The 15,894-nt window shown below is 47.8% G+C and overlaps 5 protein-coding genes across 5 annotated transcripts; 3 read left to right on the forward strand and 2 right to left on the reverse strand.

Moving 5' to 3' along the window:
• Nucleotides 1-1,026: 1,026 nt before the first annotated feature.
• RhiXN_08464 (uncharacterized protein) lies at nt 1,027-1,305 on the reverse strand (the record flags this gene model as incomplete). Its single annotated transcript, XM_043328280.1, has 2 exons — nt 1,027-1,194; nt 1,252-1,305. The coding sequence occupies 2 exons, from the start codon at nt 1,303-1,305 to the stop codon at nt 1,027-1,029; spliced, it is 222 nt and encodes a 73-aa protein (XP_043183665.1).
• Nucleotides 1,306-2,353: 1,048 nt separating this feature from the next.
• RhiXN_08465 (MATE efflux family protein) lies at nt 2,354-6,374 on the forward strand (the record flags this gene model as incomplete). The annotated part of the gene is made up of 13 exons (XM_043328281.1): nt 2,354-2,482; nt 2,535-2,566; nt 2,614-2,715; nt 2,777-2,852; nt 2,911-3,048; nt 3,117-3,223; nt 3,274-3,492; nt 3,545-3,800; nt 3,866-3,965; nt 4,022-4,122; nt 4,177-4,208; nt 5,089-5,548; nt 5,610-6,374. 13 exons carry the CDS (start codon nt 2,354-2,356, stop codon nt 6,372-6,374), a joined length of 2,517 nt encoding a protein of 838 aa, XP_043183666.1.
• Nucleotides 6,375-7,882: 1,508 nt separating this feature from the next.
• Nucleotides 7,883-8,611, forward strand: RhiXN_08466 (F-box-like protein; the record flags this gene model as incomplete). Its single annotated transcript, XM_043328282.1, has 1 exon — nt 7,883-8,611. One exon carries the CDS (start codon nt 7,883-7,885, stop codon nt 8,609-8,611), a length of 729 nt encoding a protein of 242 aa, XP_043183667.1.
• Nucleotides 8,612-10,938: 2,327 nt separating this feature from the next.
• Nucleotides 10,939-12,345, reverse strand: RhiXN_08467 (uncharacterized protein; the record flags this gene model as incomplete). Its single annotated transcript, XM_043328283.1, has 8 exons — nt 10,939-11,050; nt 11,111-11,197; nt 11,254-11,400; nt 11,454-11,645; nt 11,697-11,834; nt 11,893-11,977; nt 12,057-12,132; nt 12,190-12,345. 8 exons carry the CDS (start codon nt 12,343-12,345, stop codon nt 10,939-10,941), a joined length of 993 nt encoding a protein of 330 aa, XP_043183668.1.
• A 679-nt stretch (nt 12,346-13,024) lies between these two features.
• RhiXN_08468 (bucentaur or craniofacial development protein) lies at nt 13,025-14,043 on the forward strand (the record flags this gene model as incomplete). The annotated part of the gene is made up of 5 exons (XM_043328284.1): nt 13,025-13,103; nt 13,167-13,263; nt 13,344-13,481; nt 13,533-13,860; nt 13,915-14,043. The coding sequence occupies 5 exons, from the start codon at nt 13,025-13,027 to the stop codon at nt 14,041-14,043; spliced, it is 771 nt and encodes a 256-aa protein (XP_043183669.1).
• Between the last annotated feature and the right edge of the window lie 1,851 nt (nt 14,044-15,894).

Raw genomic sequence — 15,894 nt, forward strand, 5'->3', positions numbered from 1 at the left:
ATTCCAGAAGGGTAAGGGTTAGGAGTCGTGCCTCGGAGAAACAAGAAGGGGGGTGAGGTCGACCAGGACGCGTCAGTGGAGAAACAAGGCGTGCAAGGGGCAGAGTGAGTATGCAAAAGTGGGCTGGGAGGCTCAGGATATATATGTTGAGATGGGTTGGCGAAATTAGCTTTGAAGATCAGGGAAGCCTAGTAGATCATGAACCGGAGTTTAAGTGTAACAGGATGCTCGAGATTACCGTAAGTAGATGTCGACGTGGTGGGCGGACGGGTCGTTGGTCGAAGTAGGCTAATTGGCGTCGTGACGTGCAAGAGCAGTCGTAACCTGTAATAAAACCAGAGAGTTGATGTCGAGGGCGAGTGACGTGAAGAAACTGAGGACTGGTCGTTAAGAAGGCCGGCACGCGTCTAAATATCAACCTGAAGCACTGGGTGTGACTGGACTGGTTCCGAGTTGAAGGGTGTTCCAGGTTGATCACCAACATTCCGGGATCTAGCTTCACGGCTTTCCGTGCCGTGATGTGGCGTCCGGGATCTTAGAATTCCCAAAGTTGGCAGGGTGGCCCTTGTATGCATTGGCCCCTTCCCAGTCAGATTTGAGATAGCGTTGAAGGCAGCATAGTCTATTGATTGAAACCAAGTCGGAGATAGCGTGCTGTATATTTCCGCCACCAAAATTGAGCCATCAGTGCCAGATATACTAACAAATGGATTTTCAGTCGGTCTTTAAACTCATTAAGTGCCACAATATCACTTACACCCTCCATTAAGGACCCTGACTAGACCTCGGCAACCAAGGGTATCCTTCGCCTTCGCCCTCGGGGCTGAAACCATGAAGGGTCTTCGACGTCGGTAGCCATTTGAGAAGGTAACATGACGCATTCGTTCATCCACGGCTAATTATCGTGCTGGATGGTGGGTTATGTGTCGTAATGGCATGCGCATTGGATGGACTACCGACTCCTCGATTATAGGGTGAAGTTTGTTTAAACCAACCTGTTTGGGTGGTTGTTCGAAACTTATTACGTCAAAGGGGTTGAGCGCGAAGGTAGAGCTGGAAGGATTCGATGGAACCTGACGTGTTTGTATGGAGTTGAGGCGGAACACCTTCATCAGTGAAGGTTCCCTCATAATGGGTTTTTAGCCACAGGTCGACCTGGACCATACTTAGTCCAAACCGCACGTCATTGGGCGGCTGGCTCGGTGGAGTTAGTCCCATAAATAGTAGTACGCGATAATAAGCGGTACTTACTAGGTGGCCGTTGCCCGATAGGTCAGTCCCTGGCTGGGGTATAGTAGTTGGCATGGATCACAGCCCATGGTACTCAGGCATCAGGTTTATCACAAGATTATGCACAGAACGTGAAAAAGGAGGACTGGTTATGTGGTCCTTGGTGCATGTAGCAGAGACTCCACCAGGATGTGGTTGTTTGTCTAAAAGCCTAATCATCCTTCGATCTAATCTAATCTAACTTGCAGAAGAAGGTCTCCAATTGCTGTCATAACACGTGATTTTGCGGGATTTGTACTTTCATTGACTCCAACCACCCCCGGAGTCGACCCAAGGCAAGAGAACCTTCTCAACCACGACGTCAATCAATCTTTTCAAGCCGACGCCGACAAAAATACTGCGCTAAGAAAAACTTGTAGTAACTCTGTTTTTTTTTAGGTTGTGACCCAGTCACCACTTTTGTTTTGTTAGCTCCGAGTCTCAATACAACTGTATTCATCAGTAAAGTCAGAAATGTAAGTTGCTTTATTCAATCGTAAGGTCTTCTAATTTTAAAGTATTGAAACACCAAGGGCTTCGACTGTTCCCCACTTCAGTTCAGGCTCGCTCCCTTCGGATTATGGTCTACTCAACCATTTCCATCATTCCCCAGCGGCCATCAGTCGTCCGGAAATCGGACCAGACGGAAGTGTTAAACTCTGTTTTTTTTAGGTTGTGACCCAGTCACCACTTTTGTTTTGTTAGCTCCGAGTCTCAAATACAACTGTATTCATCAGTAAAGTCAGAAATGTAAGTTGCTTTATTCAATCGTAAGGTCTTCTAATTTTAAAGTATTGAAACACCAAGGGCTTCGACTGTTCCCCACTTCAGTTCAGGCTCGCTCCCTTCGGATTATGGTCTACTCAACCATTTCCATCATTCCCCAGCGGCCATCAGTCGTCCGGAAATCGGACCAGACGGAAGTGTTCTTGAGGACGATGGCGCTGAAGGGACCAGCCCTACAAACAGATACCTACATGTTCCTGGTACAAGTCCGACCCGCAGGCGTATGAGCTACGGCTCAATTCCGGTTGGAGCTAATAGGCGAGGAAGTCACGGTAACACCCGTCGGCCAAGTATCTCGATGCCTGCAACCCTCCCGAAGCGGAACCACTTAGGAGGCACAAGTGTGCCCAGAATCGACGAAGAAGGAGATGACAAGGAAGAGGATGAGGCGGAGCCTTCATGGACTGAGCGTTTGCAAGAATCTAAGGTGCGCTTCTGATGCGAACCTGACCAACTCCAGTTACATGTTTTGTTTCTAGGTTTTATTAAAGTATACCGCACCTGTTTTTGCGTAAGTACTATTGGACATCCTTGGCATTCGTTCTAACCTGGGTTCAGAACACATTTGTTGGAGTATTCACTCGTAATTGCCTCTGTGATCTCTATCGGTCATTTATCCACGGAAGGGCTGGCAGCCTCTACTTTGGGTTCTATGACTGCGTCTGTGACGGGCCTAAGTATCGTTCAGGGCTTGCCAGTGCGTTGGATAGTTTTGCCTCAGGCGTGGACCAGTGATAACCCACGGAACGTGGGCTAGGACTCAGCGTATGGTAGTTGTCATGAGTTTTACCATTATTGTGAGTCGGGTTGTATCTCATCTATTGCGATGCGCGAAATGACACGAATTCTCTGTAGCCGATCTTGTGCGTTTGGCACAGCGCCGAGTCAATTCTTCTTGTCCTTCGTCAAGAGCCCGAAATCGCTCGTTTGGCAGGGATCTATCTGAAGTGGCTGAGTATAGGTCTTCCTGCTTATTTTCAATGTTGTCATTCGGTATGTTCCTCCAAGTGTTTCACTCTTGGTTTCTCAAATGCACATTATCGCCCAGTCGGTATTTCCAGGCGCAGGGTCTCATGCATGTGCCGTCTTTGATTATAGGCATCATTGCGCCTATTAATGCGTTGCTCAACTGGATACTCGTGTGGGGACCGCAGCCTATCCGACTCGGGTGAGTAAGATGTCGCTGCTGAATACGAGTTTCTAAAGGAACTTCCTCAGGTTCGTCGGCGCACCCCTTGCAACTGCAATCTCTTTCAACCTTATCGCCGTATGCTCCGTTGCGTACGGACTTTTGTACACTCCAGGGACGGCCTGGCATCCAATTGGTCGGAGGTCGTTCCGTTCGCTCGGAACCTTGGTTCAATTAGGGCTGGCCGGCACTGGGCAGATTGCCAGTGAGTGGTGGTCATGGGAGCTTGTTGGGCTTGCTGCTTCTCAGTGATAGTGTGATTATCTTATCATGAAAGGCTGCGAATAAGCTTTTTCTCAGGCTAGGGCCGGTTGCCCTTGCAGCTCAGAGTGTTCTTCTCGTATCCTCTTCAACATCGTACCAGCGCCCTTTGCGCTGGGCGTCGCCACGACCGTGCGAATCGGTAATCTGTTGGGATCAGGCCACGGAAAAAAAGCAAGGATTGCGGCTGAAGTTCTTCCTCGTGTTTCGAAAGCGATGGGGCTATCTCTTCAACAACGATGAGACCGTGATCCGACTTGTTGGTGATATCATGCCCTTGGTTGCGTTATTCCAGGTACGGTTATGTTTCAACATATATCGAAAGTTCATGGATATTCAAATGCGAACGCCTGCTCCTAGATTGTGGATGGCATGAATGCAGTTACAGGTGGTGCTCTTCGTGCTCGTGGAAAGCAGTCGCTCGGTGCCTTGGTCAATGTTACGGCGTATTATGTCGTCGGTAATTGCTTCGACTTGCCAAGTGTCTTACCCTGAAATATTGATCCGGTTATATAGGTATTCCTCTAGGTATATATCTTGCATTTTGGTGGAATATGGAACTCCGAGGTTTGTGGATCGGGCTCGCCACCGCTTTTCTATTCGGCCGTTGTTTCGGCGTACGTCATCCTTCGCACAAATTGGTCCAAGGAAGTACTGCGTGTTCGTGCCAGACTCGAGGAGGACGGCAAACTCCCGCACGAGAGTGAGCACATAGCCTGACGAGTCCGAAAGATATCTGTTAGGATATAGCAGGAACGCTTTTTTCCCTATCACGCATGTTCCCAATGTATTCACGCATCTTGGCAGGATCTTATAGCACTATAACTAGCCTTGTGATAAGACACAAACTTTGATCACTCAACTATCTACTCTGATTTTAGCGTAAACATTTGGGATAGAATTATGATATCCTTACTGTGCTCAGTGAGATCTAGACACAGGTTGGGATACCCATATTGATGGAGACAATGAATTTCAGGGTGCCAGCGACAATAATAAGTCTGAATGATATCAAACTACTTGAGACCGAATATATCTTGGATAGAATCGGTCAAACTTGGAGAAATAGTAGTATTTTATGATCGTGTGTTCCTCAAGAAGACCAACTTTTTTGGTGATTTGAAAAACCTCCTAAAAGTGTGTCTGGGCTAATGGTGTGTAAATGAAAGTGGTTACGATACATAGTAATATCCCAGAGTCATCTTCAAATATCGATCTGATCATACATTTAACGCATATATTCTCTGCTTTCTAATTAATGAATATTAGCGCTGTGGGTGTTTTAACCTTTGTTGAAAGTTATGTTAATCCATACCCACTAGAAAGTATGAGCCCGGTGACGTCACTGGAGAAGCACGCACAACCAAACACCTGCCATTTTTGGTTTAAATGTTCCAGCAAAATCGAGCATGTTCGCCAATAAACTCCACCACATCCTCATGACCTATGTAGCCTAATTTCATAGTATAAAGTCGCCGTCACCGCAACGACTTTCATCCCACCGCCCACCATCCTATAGCTGCCCCCACATTCTGCTGGTCGAATCACTACAACTGATTCAATATGTATCCTTTTGGCCGTAGTCCCTATTCACCTTCATTCTACTCCTATGATCCGTACGAGCTGCAACGGATACGTCAAGCAGAAGAGCACCGCCGTCGAATAGAAGAGCTCAACCGGCGCCGGGCCGAGCAACTAGAATATGCCCGACGCCAAGCCGAATACGAGCGTCGTCGAGAGGCCGAGGCACGGTACCGCCGCCAGCAAGAGATCGAGGCACGCAGGCGAAAGTTCAGCGAGCCCGCACAGGCCCGACCTCCGCGTGTGAGATTGACCCAGCCCCTGGAACGAGAAGGCGGAAGGCCTCAAAGCATGTTTGGGGGTGATGTTCAAGATCTATTCGATGCTTTGTATGGAGACCGTACCCATCGCAATCCATCATCTTCGTACGGGAGACGCGCAAAATCATCAGATTCTCGAGCGAGACAGAAACGAGTGGATCCCATTTGGACGCCGGAGGCAGAGATGCAAGAGCCTGAAGGTGTAAGCGGCACTGCTTCCGTATCGTACTTGAGCATTTTCTAACTTTTTACTTGCTTTGCAGAGTGCAGTGTCGGATACAGGTGATACTGGTAGCACTGTAGTACCCGTGTCGATCCCAGATCCGAGCGCTCATGCCACTTCTGAATCCACGATCGACGTCAAAACTGAAGAGCCCAGTGCCGAGACAAACCAATCTCAATCCGCCATTTCCGATATCCTTAAATCCTTCTCTGATCTCAAGTCCTCATTTACATTCCCCGAAAAACTTGACTTTCTCAACTCGCCTGACGATGCCGATGCAGTGACACCTAAACTTGCATATACTCGCAACAACGCTCCACTCCATCAACAGGAGCATCTCCTTATGGGCCTTTTAACCAAATTGGACGCGGTCGAATCGTATGGCCAAGAAACTATTCGCAAGGCACGGAAGGACGCTGTTCTCCTGATCGAACGGGAGTTGGAGGAACTGGATGTCAAGAAACTTCAAAAATGGCGCGAGCAGTTCAAGGACGTAAGCACTGCGACTTTACGCGATGTTGATACGGAAATGGCTGGTACAGCGCCGGAATTGACTTTGGAGACCCAACCCGAGGTCGATCCTGCTTCCATTCCGCTGCCCCGCGACGAAGACTGTGAACCACATTCCCCAACGAATGTGACATCCGTTGCTTCCTCCGACTCTGTTGTTACCCCAATTGCTCAGGACTCGGATCAACCATCGGTCCTTGGTAGTGCTGAATCAGGAAAGAGGGAGGTCGCTCAGGAAGACCCTCCGGTTTCAGTTGCCGAACAGGCTGATTCTCGCACAGGCATGGTGGAATAATCATCGAATCTTGGTCAAATAAGAAATTGATCCTATTGCGTGATGTGGGAGAAAGGATTTAATGACTTGGAAGATGCATTCTAGCTGTTTCATTTGTTTGGGGACATTGTGGCTATCTTGTACATTACTGAATTCAAATTGTATACTGTGAGAGATTGAATAGTTTGGGATTCCTTTCTTTCAATGGGAGAGTGATCGGTTTTGTTTGTATACAGATGATGGGTGTCCAATTCACTAACATCAGACTATATTCCGAAGCTTGGGAAGGGAGAGCGGCGATAGCTTAGAATCGTATAATACTGCTCTGGATAAGTCCAGGTAGTCTGCACAAACTCTATCTTGTATTTAAGAGGCTCAATTGATCAAACCACAGGGTTCGATCACATAAAAAACAAAAATCTAAGCGCACATATATAGTCAAAAGTAACTCTCGAGCTATATACAGCGTTTGATTTCACAAATGAGTAAGTCGCGCCAGCGTATCGAATACAATGCTTGATTTCCTTGAGCCCTTTCTTCTAAGTTGAAAACACGAACATTTTACTCTTACGCAACGGCCATTCTGGCTGTAGAATGGGGGCCAGAACTGGCTTCGGCGAATACCCAGCCATGCAATTCGATTCGGTGAATGGCATTCAGGTATCTGGAACTCAGCCATACTAAATAGGTACTAGGAAAGATATGGTAAAATTAATCCAGTATCAAGTTTAAATGCAACTACGGAGGTGCGCTGTCTGGGATCAGTGGGGGTGAACATATATATGCATATATTGGTTGTTCCGTCGATAATGGAACATAATGAATGGTAACTCATGACCAGGGTATGCGTTTGTCCCTTAGGGCTGTCTGCTGATATCGGGGGAGGCCATGTTAGGTGTTCTCTACAGATCTTAGCATCTATCGTATCACCGTACCGCTGGTTCGGAGTTGCGATCGGGTGAAAGCATTTGATCTGCGCAACTACAACATGGTGGTCAATCACAAATATTAAATATATATAATTAATGATTGCAGGAAATAAACGAGCTATGTGTGACACCCATGGTAATCTTGTTTATGCTTCTCGAGCATTTCGGGCTCACTAGCTCCGGCAGATTTTGCATAGTTCCTCCGCTTCTTGCTGTCGACGTATGTATGATTCCACCTGCTGTTGGCGCCGGGGTCCTTTCCGCATAGCCAGATCCTCATGTGAGTTACAGTACTGGTGATACTTGAGTTGTGCGAATGTAAACACTGCATAGAGTGCAATAGATCAGCTGCGGAGTGATATGAGAAGGGGTGAGCCGTCAGGCCGATGCGGAGGGGTTATAGGTGTGCTTTTGATCATGAAAGAAACACGCTTAGAGCGGGGAGTCCTGGAAACCATGTGTCCATGGAGTGTGTTAGAACCACCTGATTTGGAAGTTGTTGGTTATATACCTTTCACGGGAAACCCACAATGGTTTCAATTACAAGCGCCGAATATCTATTTGTCGTGACTCACAGGGGTAGCCAGCCATGCTCAAGCTATGGTCAATCAAACAAGCAGTAATACGGCGAATGCACCTATCACTGTCCTTCCTGTCGAAATCCTCACGCATATCTTTCAATTAGCTTTGGCCGACCAGCCCTGCCCTTTCCAAACAGAATACCACTGGAATGACGAGGATAATCCAGTGCAACTCCCCAAATACCCAGATACAATTGCACAGGTATGCTCACGGTGGCGACGGATTGCAGTTGCTTGTCCTTCCCTGTGGTCTCACATTGACATTGTCCTCTCATGCCCGCTCAGCATTGGGTTCCACGACCGTGCAAAAGTCCATGTGACTAGAGCACAACCATTACCAATAGACATCTACATCATTGATCCAGGTATTTACCGTGAAGCCAAGAAGTCAAACAACAATAGTAGCTTCGAACTGGACTTTCCTGGTGCTGGCCCTCCGGATGAACGTAAAGTATGGAATGAGTTGATGCGCAAGAATAATCCCGAAAACTTTGAGTTCATTTCCCCTGAGGTGATGCCTCGTATAAGAACATTAGGACTACGCGTTCACTACCAATGCCATGCCATACACTCTAGGGCCTTGGAGCATTGCCTTACTAACTGCTTACCTGGGGGTCTCCGTGAACTCAATATAAATGTGCCATATGGTCGATATTTTACTCCGATTTTCCTTCAGCCTGAGGCCTACTCAGGCCCTCATGGGCGAAACCGTACTGGCCCTGGCTTGCTTTATCTGAGCGACAGTTAGAATATGCATGGGCATCCGTGGTTACCCTTCACCTCAAAGGCGTTTATCCTTTCTGGAATAGTGCGGCATATCACGGGCTAACAGAACTTCGACTTCCCGAAGGTCATCGTATTTCTGACTCAGAACTTGTCAGATTCCTCGGGTCGAGTCCCCAGTTGCGTACTATTTGCTGTAATTTCAGAATCAGAGAAACGTATCACAACAATACGGTTTTTTCTCCCATAGCTCTGAAGGAACTCGAGGTAATTGATTTAATGAATATGAGTGACTCGAGCGTAGAAACATTCCTCCGGTGGCTAAATCCTGGCTCGAAACCTCTACAATTATCACTCTGCTGCAACCCAATTTCCGTCGTGCTCAAGGACTTTGTGTCACGCTCAAATGTACGAGAAATACGTGTCCGGCCACCCCTATGGGAAGATAAGATTCTACCACTCGCTTGGTTTTATCTTCCACTACAACTTCGAATCTTGGGTGTGGATGGGTGGGGCGTAAATCCGGTGGATGATTGGGGCCCATCTCCAATGACCCCCCAACATGATCAACCCGTTGAGACTCAGTCTCCTCTGGATCTGGACGCACTATACATGCTATCTTGCTATTTCGAAGACTTCTCCTCTTTCGAAGAATTCGTGAAGAAGTGTGCACCACAAAGACTCATACTCTGGGATTGTGAAATTTCCCATTCAAACACCAAATCTCGCATAGACCTGCCACTTCTCAGGTCGGCAGCTGGAGGGATTTTTCCCAATTATGTCCCTCTGTTGAATGTCTGACAAGCTCGGATTCTAAGCCATTGCAGATTGGGAAAGATATCCTCCAATGTAATTTTCAGCCCCCATGCACGAAACAGTACTTTTTCAATAACTTTCATATCACTCTTAGAATAAGTCTCAGTGTTGGTTTAGATTGGAAAGGTGTGCGATGCAGCAAAATCCGACAATATTGTGGGCAGGACATAGTCCAATAGTCGGGTAGACTGACTAATGACCCTAGACACATACAATTCTTATCGAATTGAGAATCATTGCTTGTTTCTAGTAGTTTGTTTTTCGACTAGCTTCGTTGCTAAATTTATCACAACAATATGGCCAGCCTGAAACTGCTCTGTACAGGCCGCGAGAAACCCTTTCAGGTGAAGATATCTAACGTAAAGCGCGCAAGCAATACAATTTTGCGGTTGGCTAGAAAAAATTGACACGATAAGGACGCGAGTTCAAGGGCAGTTACATAAGATGACTACGGCTGCCAGCTCACAAGGCAGTCGGCCAGAACCAGGATGATCGCGTCATATAGTCATGACCAACTTACATTATCACACAAAAGGCTATAGAGCGCATACATGCACGGCCTCCAGGAACGCCAGGTCCGAGTCCAGTCTATCACTGTGGCCAGTCCTTAACCACTCGAAGCCGATTCCGACCTTGAGATTAATCAGAGTCTGGAGACCATTGTGTCACTGACATGCCCAGTTTGGGGTGGATTGTCCATATGGGTCGATGAAAAATTTTGCAAAAGGCGCGGTATCTACCTGAATGAACCAATCATGCCGGAAGGGCAAAGAGTGACCGGGGGGACTCTTTCCCCGCATTAATCTTCCTGCGTGGGGAGTCTGATGCGAGTTCGAGGCGCATATCGGTCTCGGGCGAATCATCCACACATATGTTAATGAGGGCGTAGATCGATTATGTGACACTCTCCCATCAGCAGGTAAGCTTGAACCAGCCGCCGGCACCCGCATTAGTTCGGCCCAAAGACTCGCCACTGCGCGGGAGTCGCGGATTTATCGAACACACTTTAATTAACAACCTGATCAATGGGGTCGCCTAACAGTGATCGTTATCTTGGTACGCCTAACGAATATTCAGGCACAGCCCCGTGTATGCTCCCTCGGGCTATCTGCTTATTGACGCTCTGTGTGTTTGCGGTACCGGTAAAGCTGAATCCGTGATGTTTGATAGCGAAATAATTGACTCGGACTTTTCCGGTCTGGCCTCCCCCTCTCCCCGCTTGGTAGTTTTGGACACTCCTTTGAATCACAAGGAATATTGTCTACTTGCGGTCCGCATGGGCTCCGGTATGTCCTCCTGTGGAAGGTTCACCGCCCAACCGCCCACGTCTGACAAATCCATACAATCCATATGTCAGGTAGACTGGGCTCACGTTTGCGATATCTTCAAATCAGAACAGAGCCGGAATAACCACTATATTCTCAGAGGGGTACATCTAGTCAACTAATTGATCATAGGATATGTCATGATCAGATACAATCCAGCAGAAATGGAGCACAAGCAAATGAGAAGAAACGGCACGAGATCCCAAGGCATTTAGATCCAGTAACCGCTGAGGCTACCCACAACCCTGGAGCGAATGACGCGCTTCTTCTCGACGGGAGCCATGCGCTTGTAGAGGTCAGCAATGAGTTCCTCCTCAAGTTCACTTCAAGTTCCATCCATGTCAGCATTCAATTGTAATCGAGCTGATAAACTGGCTACTCACGCGTCCTTGGCATCTTGGTCGGCGAATTGGTCAGCGGAAGAAACAGCACGCTTGTTAAGACCAGCAATGAGCTTCGCCTCAAGTTCGCTGTAGACATCGGGTTAAGCAAACTGAAACCGAGGGTAGGTAAGCATACAACTTACGCATCCTTAGCGTCCTCGTCAGAGAAATCCTCGGGCTTGGAGAGTGCGCGTTTGGAAGTATCGAGACGGTTCGGGTAAGAGCGGCCACCAAGGAGCTTCTTGAGTCCACCTCCAATTCCACCGCCTTGCTTGTTCTCGTCGGCAGCGCTGAGGTGATGTTAGTAACAGAGTATATGCGCTCCTTTGATGTAGTTACTCACGCAGCAGTGTTGCCTCCAGTTGCAGCAGACTTGGTAGAGGGAGCAGCAGCGGCAGCAGCTTTGTTTCCACCCGCGGCGCCGGCATTGGCAGTAGTGAAAGCGGCGCAAGAACCGAAGGGTCCAGCAGGGGTAGCGTTGCGGCAACGAACGACGCAGGCATCCCCGTTCGGGCCACCGGCACATTGCATGTTACTGTACCATGTGATTAGTCGAACGTTCATACAATTTGGTGCAAAATCTTACGCTGGTACACGGACGTTGAGAGGGAAGTCCTCGGCGGTCGCAGTAGAGAGACCAAGGAAAGCACCAGGAACGTTCTTGGTGACCGTAGCGGATTGCCAGGTAGCACCGCCGTCTCCGGACATGTCGCAGGTGTAAGGACTGTAATATTTTAGATGAGAAATGAACCATGGCAAATTGCTTTAATAAATATACTCACCCAGCACCGTCTTGGTTAACTTGGTGAAGAGTCATTTGAATTTCACCGTCAGCGGTAGCCGATGGGAGACCGGCGGACGATGCAGCTAGATATAATATTAGATGACAGAAAACGACACTATTTTAAGAACTTGCCTTCCATCTCTGCAGCCATGTCTAGAGCACCCTTTTCGGTGGTACGACCGCAAGGTCCGACCTTTCCAGAGTCGATTTCTCGGTCACGGATGATACTAGTATCTTGCTATTGGAGAATGCTATTGTTTAGAATAGACTTGGGTTGAATGGGTAAAATACCAACCTGGAATGGCTTCGCCTTGGTACCATCACGAGGTGTGTTTGGGTCGATACCCATACCGGCTCCGGTGATGCCATTGGCACCATTGACCGCGGTGATAGTGCCGTGAGCAGCGACGAGCGAGGCGATGGCAGAAAGGTAGATGACGCGGGCCAACATTTTTGACTGATTGGGGATTGCAGTTTTAATAGAAAGGCAAAGAAAGTATTAGATCGAGGCACAGCCTGAAGGTTAAAAAGTGACTAGATGAATGCTTTTTGGACTAGCCTATAAAGTATAGGTTGTTAGTGATTGGTACATCAAGCAATGTAAAAAAGGAGCACGAACCAAAGAACAAATGTGTGAGCCTGCACAAGAAGGAGAAGTGGTAGACCAGCTGGGGATGGAGAATTGTCGTAGCCCACCCTCCTGTTTTATACTCGCACATACCTCCGAGGCGTTCCACTTGGTTTCCTTCATCGATAACGAGACTGAGTACGAGTGCCCAACGGTAGCAGCGGCTGAGTAGGACAACAAAGTATTGCTCAGGAAGTTGGAGCGGGAGAAACGATTGTTTGTTTAGCGAACACAGCGGAAGGAGACGCGGGAGCAGTGGTCGCTATGCTATCCTAGCTATCAAATAAGCGCTGTGGGCGAGTCGAAGTCTTCCCTATATGTTGCCGCACAAACTCACGAATGGATCGCAACTGATCAGCATGATGCACCTCGGTTTCAAAGTATCCATAGGGAGGAATTATTCGGGGCACTGCAAGTGGAAACTGTAATTGGCCTAATTGCCAATCGGAAGGTAAACGCGGATCATTTTGCGTCACACTGGCTTCGGTCGACGACGACAACAATGTCTAAACTTCCAACTCTCAGCTCTGTGATTCTTGACTCGGATGAGGATGACGACGACTATGTTCCGGGAGAACAAGGTTGGCAACCTCATATATAGTGTTGCTCCTTTTTGTTTTCTAAACTCACAATTGCAACACCAGATTCTGACTCGGATAGCGAGACTGGGAGAGAGGCCAAGAAACCGCGTACAGAGGAAGCTCTAGATACAAAAAATAATAAACTACTTCCGGACGACGCGTAAGCCCAGCATCTAGGCGTGGACCGTGTGGGAATCATATTTTGCTGAGCAGGTCGCCACTGGTATCTGTCTAACATAGGGCCCGCGATGCACTTTGGAGCTCATTCTTGGAATCAACTCGAGCTGAACCTGTCGGCTCAAACATTTCAACTCCCAAATTCGAAGCGAAGATGGTTACCATTGAGAAGAAATACCGATTCGCGGGAGAAGATGTAATGTAAGTTCGTGATTGACGAGTCCCTTGCCAAATATGTAACATCTCATTTAGAGAAAAGGTGGTCGTTGCTGAAGACGCTCCAGAGGCACAGGAGTGGTGTAAGCACCAAGCCACGGACGACCGAGGCGCGAGTTCAACAACTACGCCTGATATCTCAACTCCGGGTTCTAGGAATTTAACCCCTAGTACCAGTCCTCTTCCCCTAGTGGAGATGAAAGATTCGAAAATGGAAATACCATCGTCAGCCAAACCTAAACCCCCTACGAAGCCTCGGAAGTCACTTTCTGGCCTGGCGGCCGCGGCAAAATCGAAGAAACTAACAACTCTGGACAAATCTCGCTTGGACTGGCAGTCTCATCTGGCGTCAGCTACCCAGGAGGTAAGTTCTGAAACAAATCCATCTGATCCAGTGAATGAATTATCTCTATCGTAGGAAAGAGACGAACTCGAACGGAACCGAAAAGCAGGAGGTGCAGGATACCTCGAAAAGGTAGATTTTCTTGCAAGGGTAGACCAACGAAAAGACGGCGTGTTTGAAGATAGCAAGCGCAAGCGACGCTGAATGTCGTTGATTCACACGGTACGCCCGTGTGATCCAATGTAGCATATCCACTTGTTCCTTGTGTTTAACCTGTTCGCTATGTTGATCGATCAACCGTATATCATTTAACTCATAATATTATAAGTTCCATTTACCAACGAGGCGAGCCTTAGGGAGCTGAATATGATTGGGTGGATAGCCTACACCACTCTGACTGACGAGCGGTATGTCTTCGATGTGTTTGATAATCCACTTATATAACCTACTGGCGTGTAATTCGATGTGTTCTACTGGTATTACTAGGTTTCCACCGGGCTTAACCCCGACAGAACCGAGGGTTACCTACCAGCTTCGATCAACAGGCCTGAATTCGGCTTTTTTGGGTAGACAAGTCGGAATTAATTCGTGTCTCGGAAGACAACGCAAAGTAACTTGACTATACATGTGGTTCACTTTACCTCCAATGGTGTGCTTGTGCCTTCGAATTGCCTATTTGGAGATTCGGAGCATTGTTTTCATCGGCGCGCTGCAGGTGGTTGTATGCGAGACATACAAAACCCAAGATCCTTGTGCTTGACGCTCGTGATTGAAAAACATGCTCGCGTGATTCAACTGGACAACCCTGTGACCAACTCGGCCGCCCGGCATTCCTACTGTTAGACTTGGCTAATCCGGTACGTGAGTTTTAGGTTCAACTTGCTTTGTAACTTACTGTATGCCCCGTGCAGTAATCCTATACTACCCTGTAACTCATTCGAACTTTTACTACGATCAACGGAGGTTAGTCTCTCTGTACATTGCTACTCTCTTCAGCAGCTTGGCAGGCTGCGCAGTGATCCACAATCCGCAGCAACAGAGACGATTTCGCTGTTAATCGGGTTTATCACACAATCCAATGGAGCTTACTGAAATAGACAAGCCGGTTTGCGTGCCTGTATGGTCTCTTGTGGCCCCTGTCTCAAAGCCCTCAGCGCCCATGCGCTGCGGTGCACTCCTTGTTGACCATACTTACCACTCGCCATCATAGCCCATAAACGTCCATTCGACACCAATCCAGTGTTACAGAGTGTAGGTGTACGTGGGTCAGGTGGGCTTCTTATCTCACAACCGACACGTTTTCTAGGCTAATTCGAACCAGCCGTAAAGGCATGTGACGCTCCGACGGTTGAATTGCGTTGTTAGTTATCAAATATTTCGATATGCTCAGCGCTCGGTCAATAGCTTATAGATAGCTGATTGACTGCGCGAATCCGGTCCCCCTTTGACCCTCCCAGAATCTCTGCCACCACGTCCTGCATATTAAACCTCCGCTTTGTTTTAGTATATGCGGTATCGAGTGCATCCAGGCTGAAACGTGAGTCTGCATACATTGTTCTGACGGATTAGGAATCTGACTCACCCATATTTCACTTGTCACCATAAACTGGCCCGGACCGAACAGATTCTTTCTTCTCATAAATGAGATTATGATGTCACTCAAAGCAGACCATGGATATAAGTTGTATGAGGCGCTAATCGTATTTTCAGTCGATCTTTCCCACCCCTGCCTATCGTTATTCTGCGCTCTCTCATACTGCTGACAGTTGAAGGCGCTCGATCAGACACGACCACGGACCCGACATGGTTATTCCCTGGAATTTACCCCATACACCGTTTATCACCTTCCGCGGACGAAGCCTGCCTTGATTTATCGAATCGGAGAGATCTACTGTGTTTGCAGCTAGCGTAAGTTGGAATATCATTACACTTGTCGTCGTTTGATGGTTGATCTGGATCGATATATTCTTGACACTTTTCGTTGACTTATTTCGACTCGTCTCTACGCAGAATGCGAAGCTGGAAATCACGGTCGATCTCAAACCCTGCTGGCAC

The sequence above is a fragment of the Rhizoctonia solani genome, chromosome 10 (assembly GCF_016906535.1).
Source record: "Rhizoctonia solani chromosome 10, complete sequence".
Classification (NCBI taxonomy): Eukaryota; Fungi; Basidiomycota; class Agaricomycetes; order Cantharellales; family Ceratobasidiaceae; genus Rhizoctonia; species Rhizoctonia solani.